This window comes from Leptosomus discolor, chromosome 6 (assembly GCF_034619465.1).
Source record: "Leptosomus discolor isolate bLepDis1 chromosome 6, bLepDis1.hap2, whole genome shotgun sequence".
NCBI lineage: Eukaryota > Metazoa > Chordata > Aves > Leptosomiformes > Leptosomidae > Leptosomus > Leptosomus discolor.
The window spans coordinates 802,801-825,286 of NC_141396.1; the positions used below are offsets into that span (position 1 = coordinate 802,801).

General features: G+C 57.9%; 1 protein-coding gene across 2 annotated transcripts; it reads right to left on the reverse strand.

Moving 5' to 3' along the window:
• Positions 1 to 4,786: 4,786 nt before the first annotated feature.
• On the reverse strand, positions 4,787 to 22,367 carry DPYSL4 (dihydropyrimidinase like 4). 2 transcript variants are annotated; one of them, XM_086467281.1, is made up of 14 exons: positions 22,083 to 22,367; positions 19,105 to 19,193; positions 18,303 to 18,487; positions 17,266 to 17,430; positions 15,853 to 15,914; positions 15,690 to 15,770; positions 13,734 to 13,802; positions 13,519 to 13,639; positions 12,660 to 12,816; positions 10,328 to 10,469; positions 9,164 to 9,334; positions 7,707 to 7,886; positions 5,776 to 5,947; positions 4,787 to 4,878 (listed from the first exon to the last, which is right to left on the reverse strand). In XM_086467281.1, the coding sequence occupies exons 1-14, from the start codon at positions 22,365 to 22,367 to the stop codon at positions 4,787 to 4,789; spliced, it is 1,971 nt and encodes a 656-aa protein (XP_086323407.1). The 2 variants fall into 2 exon arrangements, with proteins under 2 accessions (XP_086323407.1, XP_086323408.1); XM_086467282.1 differs by lacking the exon at positions 22,083 to 22,367 and adding an exon at positions 21,375 to 21,413.
• Between the last annotated feature and the right edge of the window lie 119 nt (positions 22,368 to 22,486).

Here is a 22,486-nt window from a genome sequence, read left to right on the forward strand (position 1 = left end):
AGGCCGATAATATGAACTTGACATTGGACAGTGCTGCTGAAATCCTGATGCCTTGGTAGGGTATTTTAAAAAATTATTTCAGTGGAAATATATGTAAAGTATATCCTTGTATTTTATGTTAATACATTTCTGTAATTTTATTGCATGAAAATTTTACCATGTCGCAGAATATTTAAGTTATGACGAGTTTGTGTTTTTGCCGAGACTGCGAGAAGCCATTGCGTATGTGGAGTAATAAATGTGTGTTTTTAACATTGCCAAGTATTTGCGGTCATCGCGAAGTTATTGATCTGTAGGAAAAAAAAAAGCATTGAATCTCATGGAAAGCCGATGTTTTCATCCCATTTCTTGTTTGCCCATCGCAGACTGGAGCTGTTTAGCGCCCAGATAACACCAGTGGGTGCTGCAGCCGGAGCACGCACCAGCCCTGCTCTCTGGCCACAGCAGGGCGTTACAGCCGCGGCGCGAGCGGGTCGATGTGCCGAGCGTCCTTCACTTGGGGGAAGCGGTGCCTGGCGAGGCCGGGCGGTTGTGAGGCTGCGCAAAGGCGTGAACCACGAAAGTGTCAAAATGTGGGAAGTTTTCTGAAGCCCAGCGGGACCCCAGAGCCGGTGGGACACTGCCTGGTCGGGCAGAGCCAGGGGTGGGACGAGACCTGCAGGAACGCGGCCGCGAGACTCCTTAAAAACTGCAAAACGGGCGGTAAAAGGGGATCCGGCCATTGCACGGCATCCCACCTCCCAGTGTCAGCTAGAGGGTATCTGTAATTCCCTAGGGAGAGTTTGTCTTCCCAGCGGCGGGGCCGAGGCCCTTCTGGGTGGTGGGCTTGGGCTCTCGGTGAGGATGAGGAGCGCCCTGGGCACGGCCACCCCCCCTGGGTTGCCCCCGCCCCCAGCGGCCCCTGCCTGGGGGACCCAACGGCTGCGAGTCGCTGGGGTCAGACCAGGTTTGCGCCGGGCCGGTGCCTGGGGGTGAGGTGGGAGAGCAGGGAGGTGTGTGCCGGGTTGCACCCGCGCCGGGGCCGGGGCACAGTCCTGGTGCCCAGCGCCCGCCATCAGGGCACCAACAACTACGGCTCGCTGCGGTTCAGTGTGTCACTGCACAGCCCTGGGTTTTGTAGCTTAAACTCGACAAGAGCAGCTTTGGGGAGCTTCGGGAGGTCTCCGTTTTTTCTCTTTCATCTCTCATCAGTACTTGGAATTATTTATTATGGTTTTTAGCACGATGTGCTGGCTTGCTTTATCTCAGTGCCTACAAAGGCTCTTCCCGACTTCAAAGGAAGTGGTGAAGGAACGAGACAAATCAATGTATGAGCCTCAACTTGGCTCCCTCTGTGGAGCCCTTCGCCGGTGGTTGGCAGCCCCGTGCCCCAGCCTCGGCACGGCTGTGCCCGCCTGCTGAATTGATGCCCCTGGCGTGACCCCCTCACAGCATCCCCCGGTGTCCCCGAAGGGCCGAGGGCACACAGGGCACCCGGCAAGCCGGGGTGCTCACCCCTTGTGCAGGGGGAAGGCGAAGGTAACAGGGTGAGGACAGTTCCCCACACACACAGGGGGTGAAAAAGCCGAGAGAACTAAACCCCCCCCCCGCAGCGGCCACCAAAGCCGGCGGCTCTGCAGTCGCTGCCCACTACGGCTGTGCCCAAACCGCTGCAACCAGCGTTTGCCGGGGCGCACCCTCGGGGTGGGCTGAGCAGGGCATGGCCCTCCTTGGGCTCGTCACCTGATTTTTTTTGCCTTTCTTCCCTGCTGCGATCTGCCGTGCCCCTGCTTCGGACGGCTGGGCCTGAAGGAGAGGCGGGTGCCAACTGCCGCTGCCTGTGTGGGGTGGGCCGGGGGGCACCCGGTTACCCGGCAGAGTGGGTCAGGGCAAGGTGTGCCGCAAGCTGGGCAAAAAGCCGCAGGGCTGGAACCGCAGTGACCAGAGCCAGCTGGTTCGCACCCGCAGGGAAGCGCCAGGGGTGTTTCCACCGCAGCACCCCTCTGCCCCCTCTCCTCCACTGCGGCTGGTGAGACGCCGAAGCCGGGGCGGCTGCGTCCTTCGGGCACTTTTGGCTGGGCACCTCCCGGCACCCCCAGCTGGGCTGCGTGGCTGCAGCTGCCCCCACGCTCAGCATTTGCGCCGCGTGATTTTCGGCTGCCTGCAGACACGTGGGCGCTTCAGACCGATACACGGCATTGCCCATTCGCTCTTGGTCTGGACCGGGCAGTTACCTCTGCATTTAACTGGTGTTTAACCAGTCCTGCCCTCCCGCTGGGGAACGAGAGGCTCAGCCCCACGCCAAAGATGGGCACAGGGGCTTGGGGCTCCTCCAGCCTCACCACCGCGGAGCCGGCCGGCAGCCGCCCAGCCAGGCACGGGCCCTCGGTCAAGGGCACGAGGCGTCGTGCCGGTCCCTTTGCCTCCATGCGCCTGACCCAGAGCCTGCGGGGAAGCTGTCCGAAGAAATTAGGGCTAAACGGAGACTGTGTTTGTGCCCGGGGTGGTTTCATTTCCCCGAGGCTCTGTCTGCGTTAGCAGGAGTCTGGCTCTGCTGGGATGCTCCTCGGCACCTCCTGGCGCCAGCAGAGCCGCAGAAATGCCCTGGGCCCTGAGCTGTGCGTTGGGAGGCTGGGGTGGCCACCGGCTCCAAGCCCAACAGCTCCCTGCCGAGGGAATAAAGGCAAAGCCTCCTCCGAAGGGACAGGGGCAGCGGGACTCAGCCCTCAGCTGGTGCAGTGGATGGAGGGACCGAAACCGCTGCTGCAGGGCGATGCTGGGAGAGGGGACGGCATTGCCGGCTGCTGCAAGGGCCCCCACTGCGCCGGGGTACCTTTCACTGATGAGCCTGGCTGCTGGAAAAGGGAATTATTTCCAGGACAGAGCTCACAGACCTTCCCCTGCTAAGCACGACCCAGCTGGGGTGCTGGGGGTATCCCTGTCACCCAGGGATGGCTGGGCAGTCAGGAGAGGTCGCTGACAGCAGACTGTAACCTTTCTCTTTCCCATTCCTCATGTCATTTCCACGGCCATCACTTTAAAACTGTATTTAGAAAGAAAATAAATAGATGTTCAATAGTCTTGGTGCAATTGCAGGGAAATCCTGAAAAACAACAAATGAAAGTAAATAATTTGTTTAAAATTAAATATAAAATATATGAGCATATGCATTCCCATATGTGTTTGATGTAGAAATTACTACAGGTCATTGCATTGAGCTATGAGATGTAGCTCAGATCAGATAATTAAAAAAACACAAAACATACAGACACACAAAAAAAATCCCTTCCTGGTTTAAATTTGTGAAGTCAGCTAAAAATACATTAATTCATACTTGATTCATGGGTTAGTGCATCCAGAGCTACCGAACAGTTTTATTTCAGCTTCCACCTATGGAGCAGATGCTTGCTTATGTTCCCACAGCTCTTTTGTTCCCTTTCTTGTTCCCCGCTCTCAGAGTAGCTGCAAACCAAAGCGCAACATTGCCCGAGGAAAATCTGCCTCTCGCAGCCCCGCTACAGCACCTCTCGCCGCGCCTGCGTCTCCCAGGGTCGGCAGTGCTGCTGACCTCATGGGAAACACCAGGGCTCCCGCCCGGCCTTTGAGCTTTACCTGCAAAGCGGAGGCATTTGGCGGGAAGCTGACGGAGCAGAGATGTGCCAGGTCTAAGCAGAAGGGCGGGATTCTGCGTTACCCCGACACAGCGAACAACAAGCCTCTGTTCACTGTCGAAGGGGAGCACAGCAACCTGCATGTCATGAACTGCTTCTACGAACCTTCATGCATAAAAACCCAAAGGAAGAAAACACAAAAATCAACTGCGCCGGATCAGCCACTTCTATCATTTTATGATTTCCAACGAACTTTATTCAACGCAAGGAACAGAAAACGAATGGCGAGCCATTCTGTTGGAGGTACATGCATAGCTTTGTGGCATGGAGGTTCACCTTCAATGTACATACCTTTAAATATAACAAACGGGCTGTAACAACCTTTATAAAAGAGTTTGTCATATGCAACTGGCCTTCCAACGAGCCTCGCTGTTGGTTATAAGACTTACGCTCGGTTCTTGAAAAACTGTATAAATGATCTTTAAAAAACAAGCCTGACAGAAAGACTACAGCCCACCGGCATGTCTGCTGTGGTGCCGGGTCCCAGGAGCAGCCAGCACCCGCCCCACGGAGGCCGTGACCACTGCAGGGACAGACAGACGCACTGCTGTCCCGCACGGCCGCGCCAGCTCACGGGCGCAGCGACGGTGACACCCGGCGCCCGGCCAGGGCTGCGTGGTGAGACGGTGCAGAGACCTGCTGGGGGGTGCTGCAGACACGAGATGCAACTCGCCGTGTTAAAACCATACAGATTCGGACGGGTTTATCGGTTAAAAGTCCTTCGGCTAGAGAGGGCGGTCGATGCTACTAGAAAGGAGCGTGTTCCAGCCAGGATGCACCTTGGTTTCCGTCCCGGCCACAAGCCGGCTGAGCACGCTGCCGAGCGTACGCCTCGGTGCCCGCATGCAGGGGGGAGGGCTTTCCGAGCAGCTAGGGAGGAAATGCAGACCGGAGGGAATCGAGACGGGAGCGCTACCTCTGGGGGTTACTCTATTTCCTACCTACGAGAAGAAGGGGCTGGGGCAGCTGAGGAATGCTCGCTTCTCATCCTGAGCTTGAGGGTGACCCACCGTCCCCTTCCCGGCTGGACCCGGTCCCGGCAGGACCCAAGCGTGCCCCGGCGGCGGCCGCGGCAGGGACATCCACGCCGGCACGCCGGCGGCGCGGGGGGAGAGCGCAGCCCCCGGGCTGCCCCGTCAGGAGAGCGAGGTGATGTTGGACCGTCCACCCGGCGGGGCGATGATCTTCTGAGCCGTGCGTCTGGCGATGTGGTCGTCCGCCTGTGAGCCTAGGGAAGAGGACAGGCGGGGGGGGGGGGTGTCGGCACGGTGTGGGAGTCACGCTGCTTTAAATGCACAAACCATAAAACACTTCCTTGGTGGGAAATACTAATATTTTCATTAAATATCATTTTAGATTCTATATTATCACAGTACAGTTTGGAATGGCTTTATGTGCCTGAGCGTCTTTCATTTTTTATTGCTTCCTTCTGGAAAGCATTACAAACGTCTTTCCTGTAAATAAACAGTTTCTATATGATGAAATGTGGGACCTTGTACATTTCTTGAACAATACGTGATCCATCTGATTTCACCCAGCAAAGAAAACACCACTACGGAAGTCACTTTACAGCGGAGCAGTGGCTTTCTAAGGTCCCTAGAGCTACCGGGCACATTTCTGCAGGATGCTGAGCTGAACGATGCTGAATCGCTGCCTGCTTGCACGGAGAGGACAAAGGAATTATCTTTCTGGTTCCTGAGAACGGAGTGATTTGGCTAATCTTTACAAATCCAACCACTTCTGTCCCTGACTCGCCGGGGACGCAGCCAGGGCTGAAGTCCCGACCCCCTGACAGCCATGGCAGTGTCCCCACTGACCCAGGCAGCGCCATGGTGACACCCTCACCTTCGGCCTCATCCTCCTGCTCCCCATCGTCACAGCCTGCGCCCTCCGTGGAGCCTGCACTCACAGCCGCCTCGCAGCCCCCCGCCAGGCTTTGCCACGCACGCTCCCCAGAGCGCTCACACAGATGCTGTGCAACAGCAAGAACTGCTTTTTACCGAGCAAACACCACGTTTCTGCTCCGCAGCTTCGCCCCGCCGCTCACACAAGCCCGGGACTCGGCGACTCCCCCACAAACCAGCCGCCCGCCGCCCCCCGGCTCCCAGGGGACCCCCCGTCCTACCAGACAAGCTGAACCCCGACTGGTGGAGGTTGCGCACGGGAGGAGCCGGGGCTTTGCCCGCACAGGGCGCGATCCTGGACGCCGGGGCGGGGCCCACGGCTTTGGCGCTGGCGAGGACTTCGTGGACCGGCCCGTCGTACAGCCCTCTGGGGACGCCGTGGACTTCGGCCAGCTGCCGGGCGGGGAGTAAGGAGAGATGTAAGGCACGGATTTAAGCCAAGGCGAACGAGAACTGGGACTTGTTGGCCTTCTGCCTGTGCCTACCCCATACTGAGGGGTTTTGGGGACAGCGTACCCCCAAACAGAGCAGACCCGACGCCTCCCCAGGCTCTTCCCACCCCCAGAGCCGAGCGGAGGATGCTGCCCAGACCCCGTGGGCAGAGGTCCTGTCCCCCCAGGAAAAGGGACTCCGAGGGGTGGCCCGGGGGATGCCTTCTGTGCGAGGGACTGTGCTCCCCCGAGGGCAATGTCCCACGGGTGCGTGCCCCAACAGGTGTCACCCGGTGTGACTGTCACCTCCCGCTGGAGGGAGGACGAGCTCAGCCCTGGGCGCTCGCGGCTGCGAGGGAGCCAGCGCCGTAACGGCTTCGTTAACAGCGTTTCATCACGGATCGGCTTAAGGCTGTGTCTCCTCCCAGGCGAAGCAGCGACAGCCCTTTGACAAGCACAGGGTCAGAAGGGGCTTGTTTTGAAGATGAAAAGTGCTGGGTTTCAAATTAAAAAGGCACGGACTGATAGGTTATCAAGGCATATATAGCATTTTCTGTTGAAATTTTTCTCACATGACCCCTGTCTTCATCGTGCTGCCTATCTTGTGAAGAAAACACCCTGCTCAATGTTTCCCACCGCTCTTTTTGGCTGCAGCTTTTGTCAAAAGCTCTGGCTAAACCTTGCCGCCGGCGCTGTGGGTTATCACCCCGCCGGAGCAGCTCACCGTCCATCAAGGGTCGCGTTTAGCAAACTCTGGCCTTTATGATAAAAAAATACAGCACAGGGTGTCTGCTTCCACAGTGAACAGAGGCTCAGCTTGACCACTGACAAGGAGCCTGGGGACCCTCTGCCCCAGCCGACGGGACCGGCCGGCCCCTCCGCCGCCTCTCTGTGCGTGAAGGGGTACGCGGGACGTGCCGGGGAAATAGAGGAGGCCGCTGCCAGACACCCCATCCATCCCCATCCCCCTCCCCACCCCACAGGGACCTGCCAGGGTCCCATCCCACCCTGACTCCAGAGATACCCCCAGGCACCAGAAGCACCCCTCTGGAGCGGGGGGTTCCTGCCCCAGCTGCCAGCGCTGCTGGCACCCCTGTAGGTAATTTGGGGTTAATGATTTCTGCTCTGCCCTCATCTGCAATGCATAATGCAAATGTCTGCACTAACACATGGAAAAGGGGAGGAGGGCAGAGCCGTTAAGAAGCTTTTCATATATTTGCCTGTCTCTGTATCTCCTGGCAAAGCCGTGCGGGCACGCTGAAAGATTTATCTTACTGCATTTCCAGGAACTACAGAACGCCACAGCCATTACCCTTTGACAGATGAGAGCAGACACGGGTAATGCAATAGCAGAAACCTTTCTAATACGGCTGGGAGAGGAATTCCTCCCTTCCGCCGCAGTACAAACCAAACAAAACCAGATTTGCTAGAAGTCATATTTTTGCTTTATAACTTCCTAATAGGCAAAACTTCCTAATAATACCTGAATTATTAGCTACAACACTCAAACAGGCATTATTGACTAATGTGCCAAGCCACATACTGAAGCAGTTACATGACAACATTACAAATTTCCAAGGCCTAGAAAGAAATAGCATTAATAATATCCTTGTTTCTGTTGCCTATTCCATCAGCAGGCTTGCTGTAACAGTGACTGCAATACAGCAATGCAGGGATACACGATGAAAATACGTGATTATGGCAAATAAAATTCTCCTTACCCTGTTTCTTGCCTTTATCCTTTTATAAACGAAATCAGGGAATGTCTTTCTAGGAATGAAGCGACCTGACCCCTGGGTGACACACAGGTTTCCACCTTCAAGAACAACTCTTCCCTGACTGATGACCACGGTAGGAACCCCGTGGCACTCTGTCCCTTCAAATATGTTGTACTCCACGTTCTGGAAAGAACAAACCAAGATATGCAGTGTGGTTAAGGTCTAAGAAGAGAAGGTGACAGTCTAGCCAACCATACTCCCCCCCCCCCATTTTCATACATTGCTCCTCGTGCACCATCAGTTGTACTTAACCAACCCTTTGCATTTCTGGTGATAAGGTTTGTCTAACTGGATGAACCAAAGCAAACTGGAACGGAGAAACTAAATCCTCAAAACACTCAAAACCACTCTGTGCTTGCCCAGAAGCCACGCAGTGCTCCTGGAGCAAACTAGACTTCTGCTCCAGGCCAACAATGAGCTCTCTCCCAGCCCCAGAAGAGCTCTGCTTAAGCTCTCCATCGGGAACAGAAGTTCTTCTCATTTCTTCCAAGTCACCGTGAGCCTTCTACCAAAACTGGTACGGAAAGTCAGGTCTGGTTTGCGGGAAATGCAAAACTGCGACACTTTCTTCAAATGCTCCCACTACTACCCCATACAAACTACCCAAAAAACAGTTTACAGTGAAAAAATGCAGCACTATAAAAAAGCAAAAGTGAATTTTCTGGACCAAAAAAACCCCATGTTCTTTTTTAAATAAAAAGACCTGAATATTTCCATCTTAATGATAATTTGCTTCAATAAAAAACCATCTTGGTGAAAAAACCCACAGGGGCCAGAAGGCTTCTACACTAACTTCAATCACCAACGCTCCTCACAACACCTCCCCCTCCCTCTCTTTCAACCACAGCTTTCTGTCTGAGGCTCACGTTGGAAATCAGTTTGGGGATGTCCCTGGCCTGGAAAACCACGGCCAAGACACCACCAAGATGCACCCGAACCTCTCCTGACTGGGTGACCCCTGCGGACAGGCAGCGCCCGTGGAGCCCGCGCGGGAAGGGGTCTGGCACTTCGGGAAGGATGCTGATCTATTAAACTATACTCGTAGTTTCTATTAAACATTATTCATATATTCATAGTTTAATACTGAAAACTAGTTCAGCGCTTACATTTTTCTAGTCCACAGTGAACACATTGACCTCAAAACTTCTGTACCAGACGAGACTGCCTCGGAGCAGTCACTGCTGCTCAGTGACGATCCTGCCCCTCACAGTAACCGAAGGGTATTTTCATTTGCTTGTCCTTTCAAAAGCAAACGCAAGCTCCTTCCCCACTTCACCCACACAGACGGCTCCTCCCTTGCCGAATGATCTGATCTTTCTGATCTGAAGAAATACATTGCTTTACTGCTCTCTTCTGACTCTAAAACCAGCTCAAGAAAATAATCTAAAAAAAAAATTTACCAGATTGTGGGTTTTTGCTGAGATGATTTTAGTAGCCTTGGGGTTCCACAACACCAAGTCTGCGTCAGCGCCCACAGCGACGCGCCCCTTCCTGGGGTAGCAGTTGAAGATCTTGGCAGCATTGGTACTGGTCACCGCTACGAAATCGTTCTCGTCCATCTTCCCGGGGACCTGGGGAAGGGGAGGGAAGAAGGACCGTCACCCTGCCCCCCGCAGCGGGCAGCAGCCCCGTCCCCACGGCCAGACCCGCGCTCTCCCGCCCACAGGAACGAGGCTCCAGGAGAAACCGCAGGATCCAGCCGCGTGCGAGGATCCACACTGCGACAGGGCTGCAGTTACGGGGGAGAAGGGAGACGTGGGGGCTGAGCCTTGTCCCTGCGGGCTAAATCTTACAACAGACGGGTTTTATGTTCCCCGGACTCTGAAAGTTAAGGTCTCTGAAAAACAAGACCTTCACTGGTAGGCTCCAACTCCCTGTACAGGCACCTCACATTCTCTAGAGACGGTGAAGGATACTTCAATGAAGAAAGACTGGAAGTGAACTTAAATAGTGCTGTTTATCATCTTTATTTATGAGCTTGAGATAAATTCTATTTATCTTTGAACAAAGCCTACCTAAGACGGAGGCTTCAGGGTGGCCCGGTGCCCAAGCTCCTGGGAGTCCACACAGGGACGTCTGCTCCGTGGGAGGCAGGCTAGAGCCTGCCAGGATGCTCCTTCGGAGGTGCACGGACATGGGGCTCGGTCCCCGCAGCGCTCCGCTGCCCCGCAGGCACGGAGGTGCCGTGGGAACCCGTCCCCACTGGTGGGGCCTGGGGCGCCCAGGAGCTGGCAGGCATGGCCACGGCCACGGGAGAGGCACCCTGTGCCCATCCACCTCCCCGGGCCTGCAAGCACCAGGGGAGAGGAACGTCGCGTCTGGCCCTTAGGAAAACGTGTTGGAGGGACTTTCTCCGGTGACTGCGAGTGCGCGACGGGCGATCCCCGCTCCGAAGCCTCTGAGGGCACTCGGAAGGCACGCGAGCGCCCCACCTTCTCCCATCAGCAAGCTCCTCTGAAGCAGCAGTCTAGACAATGTCACACCCCCCCGGCTCGTCGGAACTAACGGGGACACCGACATCGCCTCGCGGCTTCGCGAGGCAGCGCTGTTACCCCGGCACCTACCACACACTTCTCCCAGATGATCGACATCCGCTCTTCGATGCCGTTGGTCCCCTCGGGGATGAGGGTGAAGTTGTCCTTCCCCACCGCCTTCTGCGCCGTGGTGAAGGTGCAGTGCGCGCTGCCGGCCACCTGCAGGTCCCCGCTAGGCGAAGCACAGCAGAGGGGTCAGCGGAGGCACCCGCCGGCGCCGACAGCCCCCTTGGCACCCACGCCACCCCCAGCCCCACCACACTGCTCCTCCCGGCAGGCCAAAGCTGCCCTCGCCCGCAGGACTGCGCCTGGCAGGGGTGGGCTTTGTGCCAGGTCCGTTTGGGACCCACTGGTGTCACCAACGAAGCCGCCAGAGGCAGGCGACGTGTGATCCGCAAACGCCAGTGGAAGTCAAGGCAAAAGGCAATTTTTACAGGTACACTGAGGCACCTCACCCTACCACCCTGTACAGGTATTAAGCTCTGGGATCACAGAATGCCACACAATCACAAGATCAATCACAGAATGGTTTGGGTTGGAAGGGACCCTAAAGACCATCCAGTGCCAAGCCCTGTGCCATGGGCAGGGACACCTCCCACCAGACCAGGCTGCTCCCAGCCCCATCCAGCCTGGCCTTGAGCCCTGCCAGGGAGGGGGCAGCCACAGCTGCGCTGGGCGGTAGAAGAATCACCGAAGTGATGTAAACAGCAGCCTCATAAGCACCACCTATATCCTCTCCTAAACTGGCCACTAATTTTGCTATACAAACCAACATTTTAATCTTTGTACTGTCCTTTTGAACCTCTGATTATTTTAGAAAATGGTTCTCCAAGCAAGGCTGCTTTTAAGGCAAGGTTCTTTTAAGGCACGGATATGGTTAAATAAAACAATACCCTGGGTAAACCCAAGTGTTACGTACTGTCACACCCTGCAAGTGAAGGAACTGGATCCATGCTGGCAGGTGGGTCCAGAAGAGAGCTGAGCCTGGGATGATGCCTCCAGACTTATGTCAAAGCTGTGCTAGACTGAACTATGCTTGTATTTTATTGCCTCTCTCAAGAAAATATTAAATGTATTGAGGTATCTTTATATGCTAGGTAAGACATACTAACATGAAACACGTTTCTCCTGTTAACAGCTGTTTACCCTTCTAGGGAAAAAAAATCACATTTCATCCTGAGAAATGTTTATTTCTTCTTTAAAATATATATTGAATGCAATATTTTTACAGTTACCTGGCTCCACAAACATCTCTCATCCCATTTCAAAAATTCTCCATCCATTCCTTCCGGAGCTGATTTTTCTACCTGCGCCCACACCAAAGGGTGTTTAATGCCAGAGGGAGCCTTCCCGAGGGGCGACCGCGGGCTGGGCGGCTGCGCACGGAGAAGCTGCAGGCACCCCGAACGCCAGCCCGCCGCGGCCAGGGGGTCCCCGCTGCCGGGGGCCGCTCTCTGCAAGGCGGCGCTGACAACCCCGGCCCGTGTTTGCCCCCAGGAACGTGGAGCCCTGGCCCGTGGCAAAGCGCCAGCCGTGGTTCACAGCGCGGTGGCTGCGTCCCTGGACACGGCACACGGGTGTTTTTGCCCTTCCCTGCCCGGCCAGGGCTGCCAGCGCCCGCTTGGTCCCCGCATGGCGCCAGGGACGCCCCCGCCAGCCCCCGGGGCTTTGCTGGCAACTCAGTGCATGGAAACACCTCCGCACCATGACGGCCCTAAGAGCTCACGTGTCGCCCATGGCAAAACCCGGCCAATGCCCAACTCTGCTCCCCAGAAATCCTGCTTTTTGCTTCAACGCTGAAACAGCGCAGGAGGCTTTCCCGGGAGGCAGAGCGGCCGCCGTCCCTCCCACGCCGGGCTGTCCTGCGGGACGCTGCACCTTCCCCCGACGGTTCTGGAGGGGGGAACCGGGCAGCGTGAGCCTTATTGTCACACAGAGAATCTGGTAACTATTACCTGCCTTCATCAAAGCACAATTTAGATTCTTTTCGAAAGAGCCCCTGGCTCCTTGCTCAAAAACCCCACGGACCTGTTCTTTTGACATGGAAAAGTGCAACAATCGACAGATCAATTTTCCTACTCTGATGGCAGTACCAAGAGGAAGGCTGAACGCTGCGCAAGCCTTTGCTGTGCTGCTGCACCCCGCAGCGCCCAGGGATGGGAGAAGAGGGGGGTGCCCCCAGGAACAGGCAGGCTGTTACCCATCAGCAAAAGGTGGGGGGGGGACACGCCAGGGAGCTCAGGGGCTGCCACCCCCGGCCAGCCCCGGCTCCGCAGGTGACGCTGTCGCAGCAAACGGCATCTGGGCGGACGCCGACGGGACGCGAATGCGGCAGAGGCATCCCCGTCGACACGGAACTCACCAGGACAAGAGGGAGGTGAGATGCTCCGGCGTAGTGGGGTCCGGGCTGATGGGGGGAGACGTGACGAAGGCTGCGGCTTTGGCCCAGTTTTTACTCCAGTAGTGCGAGCCGTCGGCGCCCAGGCTGGCGGTGATGGGCTCTCCGTACACCACCGCGCCTGCGGAACAACCCGGGAATGAGGGCAAACGCGCCGTGTCCCGCAGCCTCCTCACACAGCGCGGACCAACACTGCTGTTAACGACCCAAGACACTTTCACTTGTCTTCAGCCCCCTCAGTATTTCAGCTTTTCAAATTCACGTTAATCCCTCAGAGTATCTCGTACGACTGGGAAATGCTGTCAAAACAAGTCCTGAACCCACCTGGTTTCTCCCTGGACCAACCATACATTCACACCTACAGCCATCGCGCCCTCCCCTACACCGAAGCAGAGCCTGCTGGCTGGGGGGCAGAGGCGGCTGCGGACCCTGCCTGTCCCTGGGCATGGCCTACCGCCCTGCTCCCCGCAGGATTGCTTCCAGCTCTTCCCACTCTACCCCCAGTTTGAATTTGGAGCTTGCTCCAGATCTGTTTTTCATTTAGTTCACCACAAACGATTGCAAGTGAGTTATTCCCTTGTTCTCAGCTGCATCTACGGAGATTCAGGTGTCAAAGTCTCAAGCACATCTCCTCAAATCTTTCCAGCTCAGAGCAATTAGCTCTGGCACACTCTGCGAAGAAAAGCCAACGCCAAGTTTCAGCGCCCTTAAAATGTGAGAGAACGCGGGTGGTAATGAGTTCTTAAACCTCACAGCTAGAATGACATTCCTGGACATATTTAAACAGGCTCAATTAGTGAGCAAATACGAAACAGCGCTTTACCTTTCCGCTTTGCTTGAGCCAAGACATCTGCTGCACCTCTGCTCATTATTTTGGTGACGTACAAGGGGCAGTTGGCTTGTTTCGCGATGGTGATGGCGCGGTACACGGCCTCCGCTTCCACCTGCGGGCACCAGAACACAGGCAGAGAGTGTCTCAGGGCACCTCTGCGGCAGCTCAGCCCCTGGGTAGCTCTGCTGAAGGGCTGGGGACGTTACCTCCTCGGGGCGGCTGAGGACATGTCCTTCTGGCCCCGTAATCCCGAGCTCCAGCAGCCTCTTTTGCTCCTAGGTGGAGATGAACAAAGAGCCGTCAGTGACACGAACCGCCTGCCCGAAGCAACGCGGGACACGAAACACCTTGATCGGAAGCACCCAGGGTTGATGGAAACCCATCACCACGACGAGGCGATACCACTTCTGCCTGTGACACTCCACAAACCGCTGCAGGAGACCCATCTTGTGCTGTGGAAACACTTCTGGACTGGGGACTGCTGCGTCCCGACAGCACCTTTGGCCCTTCCCCACCCTCCAAACCCAGCTGCAGCTCCGGAGGACGCGGGACTTTAATCCCGTTGCTGCTGACGCTAAGGCTGTGCTGGGCACGATGCCGGGCCCCAGGACAGGAGCAGTTCTTTCCCCCGGCACTGGGGCTGCCCGGGGCTGCCCAGAGGAGCCCTCGGAGGGCGCAGAGCCGGGTGTCAGAGGGGCGCAGCGAGTGCCGTCTCCCCGGAGCTCTGCCCGGTGCCTGCCCTGTCCCCACTGCCACAGCCCCATGTCACGATGGCATGAATCAAGGCCCCATGTCAGCTGGGACCCCACGGTGACAGAAGCTGGACGGAGCTCTGGGTGGCAGCCAGGTTATTCACACGGTATTTGAAAGCAGGTGTCTCGCACACACCTCGCCCCGTCTCCTTTCTGTGATGTTCTGGACCACGTCGTGCTCCCCCTTAGCTGGTGTTAATGGTGAATAATGTTATTCAACACTACGACCAGATCCCACAGGCTTTACAGGATCCTGCTCTCAGAGGATGGTTATTTCTCTGTATTCCTGTCGCAGATACTCTCTGAGTTTGTCCCCAGGGCTCAAGTGCCATCAGGCTGGCAGCTTAAGGAACTACTTCTGCAGATATTGACCTGCTTGGGATCACACTGTGTTTCACAGACAGCTGAAGAAAATGTTTCTCAGATAAAATCCGGGGGAGGTGGGAATTAGCCTCTATCCTGTTTGTTCAAATAAGCCCATTTGAAGGATTGGGATCCCGCGTTCATTCTAAACTCTCCTCCCACGCCAGACCAAACACTTGGGTGACCGTAAGCTAAAGGAACTGCAAGTCTAACTCTACCTTGCATCATCTCATTGCAAGATGTATCTAAGATTTCCTCTTCTAAAGGTAAAAAGGGAAAATAAAGTAGGTGAGCAAAGTCTGCAACACCAAGGAAGCTCCTGAGTGCTGTTTTTGGAGACAAGTATTGCCAAGCGTCATGTACATGGTGACACAAACCTCCTTATTGCCTCAGAAGTACTCAAGACTTCTAGACAAGACAGACAATGTGATAAAGGACCACTCAAGGCAGCCACTCCTCCTTTAAGAAGCCCCTAAAGGCCCTTGTTGGGGACCACTGAACGGTCCTTGTGAAGATTTCTGCGATGAAACCCAACACGTGCGAGGAACCGGGAGGATGCTGCTGACCTTAGCAGGAGCCCCTGATCCTCCAGCCCATTCTTCTGCCTGCACACGCAGCCACTGCGGGGGCTCTGTCCCCGCTTTCCCCCCAGGGCATGGGTCGGCCACTTGCCCTGCCGAGCGGGTCCCCCGGTCTGCACCCCCGGCTGCTGCCAGGCGCGGTGCCCACACGCACCCCCGGCCACGGCCGCTCCGCCGCGAGGCCACGAGCCCGACTCGGCTCAGCTTTTGCCGGAGCCCCCAGCGGGGAGCGGCCGGGGCGATGCCCCGCTGGCAGCGGGCCCCGAGAGGTGCTCGCTGCTCCTCTCCCGGGTCCCACCGCAGGCTGCTCCTGCTCTCACCTGCACCGGCCCCTCCTGCCCCGGCTGAAGGCTGAACGCGCGCCGGCACCGCTCCACCTCCCGCTGGACACCACAGCCCCGCCGGCACCTGCCTCAAGCCAAAACCCTCTGGCCCACCTTTTATTAAGTAAATATAAACGCCGTACCTCATCGATGATGTCTCCGTTTTCAGCATGCACTTGGGCAACGGCCCCCAGGTCTCGAATAATGCAGAATATCTCATACATCTGCCAAGAGACAGGGGGGTGCCCCCCGTCAGGCACGTGACGGCTCCCGCTCAGCACGCGGGGCGCCGGCCGGCTGCGTTACCTGGGCATCGCTGCACTGAAGCTTGTCCTTGTAGGCCATAAAAACCAGGAAGGAGTTCACACCTTGGGAAAAGAAAATGAGACGCGTGGTTATCGCCCCGGCACAGAACTCGGCGACCTGGCATGGGCTGAGCAGGGGGGTTGTGCTGGCGAGGGTTAGACTGGAAGCAAAGCAAGGCTGAGGGCTGAAATGGGAACTTTCTCCCCAGGAACAGAACCCCAAAGCTTGGGAGCCATGAAGGACAATACATCCCTCCCTTGGGGTGCGCCTGAGCCAAAAGAAAAAGAAAACCCCACAGTCCGAGTCCGTAATTTTGGATTTCAGGCACTCTCCGTAACTTGCTCCAAACGCACTGCTCCCATGCTGGGTCTTCCCTCCAGCGGTGGTTTCAGTTTATGGCCTATCCCCAACTTCTTTCTCATAACGGACTTTGAATTAGTGTGTTAGGGCCAGCACTCAATTACCGCAGAAGATGAGGCTCTCTGAGAGAAGAGTGCTGCTCTTCAGCACACCGCTATCTAGCCAGGGATGCAGGCGGGCAGTACTTTGCACACAGCGTCACACACAACCCTAATTTCTATCATTTCTACCTAACGCAGAGGATGATTCATGAAGCACCGAGTCAAAGCTGGAGAATTGCTCCTGTATTTCACCCGGATAGAGGCCACAACTAATCCCAAACGACAATCAAATCACAAATAAACTGTATTTCATCTGAACGTACATATGAAAAATACTCGGTATAAGCGTGGAATAGCTACATTACTTCAGCCACTCTGCATTTTAATAGGAAATTCACTGCAAATTTCTATGTTAATTGACCAATTAAGCCCTTGCTTGCAAGACTGCAAATTACACTGAAGACGTTTAGCTCCACATTAGCATATCTGAAAGCAGAACGTAGCTCCAAAGATGGAAACGAGCATTCACAACACGCTTGAGCCCCTGCTGCACAGCCTGCCTTCCAGCCAGCCACCTCCAGCGGGTGCTCCGGGGCGCGCAGGAATTGCAGGCGCGACCGAGATCTCCACGGAAAGCCTGAAGCTGCGTTTTATTCTATCAGCCCCGTCCTGAACGCTTTTATTGGAACACTTTTCCACGGGGCAGGCGGCCTGAAGCAGGGTGCCCCACGCCGCGCCTGCGCCCTCCCTGACGGGGCTGTACGCTGCCCGAGGGGGGAGCAGGCGAACACGGTGCCAGGGGACGAGGCCGGTGCCAGCCCCCCTGGCTACACCTCTGCCCTCGGCGGCAGAGGACGGGGAGGTCACGCCTCAGCACCGAAGGCGCACGGTCCCCTCCCCGCGCCCCCCTCCTGGCGGGGTACGAGGAGCTCGGCAGAGCAGCCGCCACTCTCACCGCTCACCCCGCGATGCTGTGGGGTTACGGCCCGCACCCTGCTGCTCCTGGCCTTACCCTTGTCCTTCACCAGGGCTTCCAGCTCCTCCTTCAGGCTTTCGTGCCAGCGAGGGATGTCGACGTGCAGCGAGTAGTCGCAGCAGGCCTGGCTGTCGGCGCTCCCCCGCCACTGCTCGTAGGCAGCCAGGAGACTGGTCCCAGCGTCCGGGCAGACGTGGTCAACTGGGGAAACACTGCACAGCGTTAGCAGGCGTGCCAGGGAAAGGGCTAAGAGAAACCTGGAGGGTGCAGCAGCCACCAATACTCTTGTGCAAGACTTTGCTGCTGTGAAAAGGAGACACTTCAATACCAATTCATTTTTATAGCGTCCATCAAAGGTGAAGGGTAACAAATTTCCCAGATAAAGTGAAACAAATGGAACAAACAAACCCCAAGCTATGGCTGTTAAATGCCCTTCTTTCACACAGCCCACCTAGGGCAGCGTCTAAGAGAGGCTGGTGACCAAAGCGCGTCCTTGCACGCTTTCGCACAGCTCCCTCGGGCACTTTCCAGGGGCAGTCACCCGCAGCCCCACAGTCACTGCATCCCCCTTGTCTTCGCTCCTGTTCCCTGCCGAGCTGGCTATGAGATTGGCACTGAGCTACACCAGGACGTGCCGAGACTGGTCCCTCAGGCACGTACTGCAGTGGGCCTTGGGACCAGGACAAGGATGAAAGAGAAATCAAAATGATTTCACAGTAACACAGAAATGGAACCCATGCTCACCGAGCTGAGAAACTCTTTCAAAAACACACTTGCAAAGCTATTTAAAAGATACCAAAAGGTGTTTAAAGTTTTCTTTGCAATTTTATTCTCTTATGAGGTGACACAGGAGCTGCTATGTATTTTTAATGTATGTGTGTAGCAACAGCAGTTCTTGGTTCTGAAAGGTACATGATGCTTTTTAGTTGGCACTGTAACACTTTGATTTCCACAGCAAAAACTGACATTTCTCTGCTATGGGGGTAAATAATCTCCGCAATGAATAAAGGCCCAACGTATTTTCCTAAACAATGTTCTAGTTAGAAGCCTGTTTGAATGCTGCTCCATCTTACTGATCATCGTGGTGCCTCCTGCCAGGGCTGCTTTCGTGCCTTGGTAGAAGTCGTCAGCCGAGGCCATCCCCATGACAGGCATCTGCAGCCGGGTATGGACGTCAATCCCCCCCGGCATCACGAGCTGGCCGTAGGCATCGATTGTCTTTGCACCACCAGGAACAATCAGGTTTTCTCCAATTTGCCTGGAAACGGTATTAACGTCTCCTGTTAACCTGCAACACCTTTCAAGTGAAGACACAAAACCAACTCCTCCTACACCCTGCTCGTGGGCACGGACCCAGGTGTGTGCCCTGCCCCAGGGCTCCCCCGGGAGCAGAAGCTGCAGCAGGGAGGGCCTCTGGCTCGGCCGGGTACTGGAGCGCAGCTGGGGTCTGCTGGAGCCCCCCAGGTGTCCCACCCGCCGGCCCAGCAGCACCCATCCCACCCCTACCGGCACCAGCGCTCGCAGGGACACGCCAGGCCACCACCCGAGGGACCCTGCTCTGAGCAGAGGAGCTGTGGGGGCCCCAACCCGGGCTCTGGGTGCTGCTGCTGCGCCCCTGCGGAGCGTCACCGGCTCCTCGCTCGTCTCCTGCACGACTCCCAGCAGAGCACCAGCTGTCAGCACCTTATTCGTCCTCCCAGCTGCAAAGGTGCACTGACGGAGCTCTTTCTTGACACTGTTCTAACCAGCCGTCCTTGTTTTTCAAAAAGGGAATGCATTTCGAAGAGAAAAATGATGGAAAGGAACCTTGTTCAGACCCCATGGCACTGTATCATGCTTGGAAATGACATTACCAAATATAAATTTTTAACTTACTTTATTAAACCGTCTTCCACATAAATGTCTGCATAAAATGACTGATCATCGTTGACGATTTTTCCTCCTTTGATTAGAAGCTGGTCACTCTAACAGAAAAAAATAGGTTTTCAGCAATTACTTTCTTCAGACACCACTTTACTCATTCGGAGCTCTCCTTAAGCCTAGGACTTCACATTTTGCCCTTCAACCACCCAAGTTTAGTGACTACCCAAACTACTCTGCGCCAAAGCCCCACAGGATTTTGCAAAGGAGACGATATAAAATTGCCAAGTGAGGGGACATGGATCTCCTGTGAAGGGCGGTCCCAGCCTGGGGCGCAGGGCAGCACAGTCCAGGCTGTTGCTCTGGGGGTACCAGCCCCCCACGGCCGAGCCCAGAGCTGGAGGGAGCGTGCTGCCGCCTCCGCCGCTGCCGCCCTGCCCCGCAGGAACCGCACCGCCCCGCCACCGGCTCCTGTGGAGCAGGGCCAGGGACCGACCCGCGTCCTGAGCAGCTTCGACAGGTTTGCGAGGCAACACCCCGCAGCTCAGCTGCGTGCCCGCCTCCCCATCAGCTCCCAGACTTCTAAGTGCATCTGATTAACCTGCTAATTCATTGACATTCATTAGTTTTCACAGCCTTGTCGGAGGCAGATAATGCCTCAAGGACTTTCCTCACTTCAAAGCAAGACACTGGTACAGTTGTCAGATGTGCAGAATCCTTAACCAGAAAAATTAGACAGCAGTGTAGAAAGTATGTAAATGTGGAACTGCAGCCTAATTTAAGAGGGTTCCTTTCCTGCTCTCTGGTGTTGCTAGAAAAATTATTACCAAGGCTCCGATGGGCAACACAAAGAGCGTGGCCTTAGCACAGAAACAACCCAGTGATGCAGGAGCACGTGGCGGTGACTTACAACACAGCAGTGTGTGCTGATGTCGAATGGCCTGGAAAACATTTCGGGGTCTGGTTTGAAAGGGCACCACTGGCACATAAAAAAGAACTATTCAGGAATTGCGTTGTGTTTTTAAAACTATCGAGGCTTTTGTTGCATCTTTATTGTTTCCCGTTGTCCCATAAAAGCAATCAAAAGAAGCTTCTGTGTTGGCTGCCCCATGGGAGAGCCCTACAGCCCCTCCCCTTGCGGGGCCCTTCTCCATCCCCATCCCCATCCTCACCTCCTCCCCATCCCATCCTCATCCTCACACCATCCCCATCCCCATTCCATCCCCATCCCCATCCCTATCCTCACCCCATCCTCATCCTCACCCCATCCTCACTCCATCCCCATCCTCATCTTCACCCCATCCTCACTCCACCTCCATCCCCATCCTCATCCCATTCCCACTCTATCTCCATCCCCATCCCTATCCTCTCCCCATCCCCATCCTCACCCCACCATCATCTTCACCCCACCCCCCCACCCCCCAGCCGTGCTGGCCGAGCCCCAGCCCCAGCCCCCCCCCCCCCCCCCGCCCCCCGCCCGCAGACCCGCTCCCCGCACAGCCCCGCAGCTCGCCCCCGGCTTCCGCAGCCGCCGGGATGTTTCCAAGCGAACTCAGCCATGAGGCAGCAAAACGAGGGGCAATAAAACCCCACCACTGCCTGGAGAGCCCTTCTCACTCCCGCCGAGCCGCCCCGGTACCGGCCCCGGCCCCGGGCACCCCCCTCGCCCCCTCCCAGACCCGCGGTACCGGGGGCGCGGTGACCGGGACCGACCGCGCTCGGCGGCGGCCAGATGCCGGGCAGGGGGGCGTGAGCCAGGCAGGCAGATGCTCCCCCCTGCCCCCCGCCAAGCCCATTCCGCGGAAAAAAAAAGCGGTACCGAAACACGCTTCCCGCCGCGGCTCCCAGACGAAAGTTAGGGAGGCGGCGGGGCAGCCCCGCGGCCGCGGTGAGAGTCGCGCCCGCCTTTGTCCGCCGGCAGCCGGGCGGGCTCTGCCGGCGGGACCCCGGCCAGCGGCAGACAAAGCGCTGGGGCCGCCGGGCTCAGCCCGGGCCGCGGCCAACAAAGGGAGCGGCGGGGCCGGCGGGGCCGGCGGGGCGGGGGGCTGCACCGCCCGCACCCCCCTGCTCGGCAGGAGCGGCCGCTTCGGTAGCGCGGACCGCGGCACCCACCCCACCCACCCCACCTCCCCCCGCAGCGGGCACCCCCCCAGCGGCGCTGCCCGGGGGTCCGGCCCCGCTCCACCACCGCCGCCTGCGAGGGACCCGCCGGTCCAGCCCCGACGGACCGGGCCCACCGCCCCCGGGGGTCCCGCCCGCCCGCGCCGCGCAGGGAAGCCCCTCACCGTGGTGCGGGGGATGCTCTTCTTGCCCTGGTGCGACATCTTCCCGCCACTGTGTGTGCGGGTGTGCGGGTCTGTGTGCGGCTGTTTGTGTGCGGTGTTTGTGTGCGTGAGTCTGTGTGTGCACGTCCCTGCGTGCGTGCGCGCCCCCCGCCCGCCGCCGGCCCGGGGCCGCGCTCCCGGCGCCGCAGACAAAGCCGGCCCGGCGGGGAGCGGAGCGCAGCGCAGCGGAGCGGAGCCGCCCGGGTCGGTCCCGCAGCCTCAACCACCCCGCGGCGGGACGGGGGGTCGCAGCCCCCGCTCGGTCCCACCGCCGCCCGGAGCGGTCCTGCAGCCGCGGGCAGGGGCCGGGGGGTCGTGGGGGGCCAGGAAAAGTGGCGTCCCCCGAGGGAGCAGTGGCCGCTCGCCGCCCCCTGGGACCGTCCCCTGCAAGCAGCCGGTCCGCCGGCTTGTTCCCGGCCCCCGCCCCCCTTCCCGGGAGCGGGGCTCCGGCCGCCCGGCGGGGCCGGGGCGGGCCGGGGCCGGGGGGGGGGGGGGCGAGGGCCGGGCCGAGACTGGCGGCTGCCCCGGGACCGGGCGGGCCGTGAGGGAGGGGAGGGGGTCGGCGGGTCCGGCCCCTGCCCTTACCCCTGCCTTTACCCCTGCCCTTACCCCTGCCTTTACCCCTGCCCTTACCCCTGCCTTTACCCCTGCCCCTGCTCCTGCCCTTACCTGCGGGCAGCCGTCGGGCCGCTCCCCCGGGGAAGTGGCCGCCGGGGTCGGCGCTGGCGCGGCGGGGCCGGGGCCGGGGCCGGGGCCGGGGTCGGTGTCGCGGCGGTGCCCGCCGGGGGGGTTCCCGGGTGCGGGGCCGCCGAGCGAAGGGAAATCCAGCGTCTTGTTGTCGAAGGCGTCCTCCACGCTGCAGAACATCCCTCCGCGCTTCTGCCGCGGCCGCGGGCTGCCGGCGCCCAGCCCCGCGAAGCAGGCGGGCAGCGCCTCCTCCCGCCGCCCCGACATGGGCTCCGGGCCGGGGGCCGGGCAGCCCCGCCGCCCCCGCCGCGCTCCCGCAGCCGGCTCGCCCTGGGGAGCGGCGCAAGGCGCGTTAAAAGCCGCGCAGGGACCCGCCGCCCCCGCCC

Excerpts from the sequence above, each read along its gene's own strand:
- DPYSL4 (XM_086467281.1), bottom strand. The coding sequence starts at position 22,367 with ATGTCGGGGCGGCGGGAGGAGGCGCTGCCCGCCTGCTTCGCGGGGCTG. Across the intron at positions 19,194-22,082 it reads GGCCCGACGGCTGCCCGCAG|AGTGACCAGCTTCTAATCAA; the intron begins GTAAGGGCAGGA and ends TTTTTCTGTTAG. Across the intron at positions 12,817-13,518 it reads GGCTCAAGCAAAGCGGAAAG|GCGCGGTGGTGTACGGAGAG; the intron begins GTAAAGCGCTGT and ends GTTGTTCCGCAG.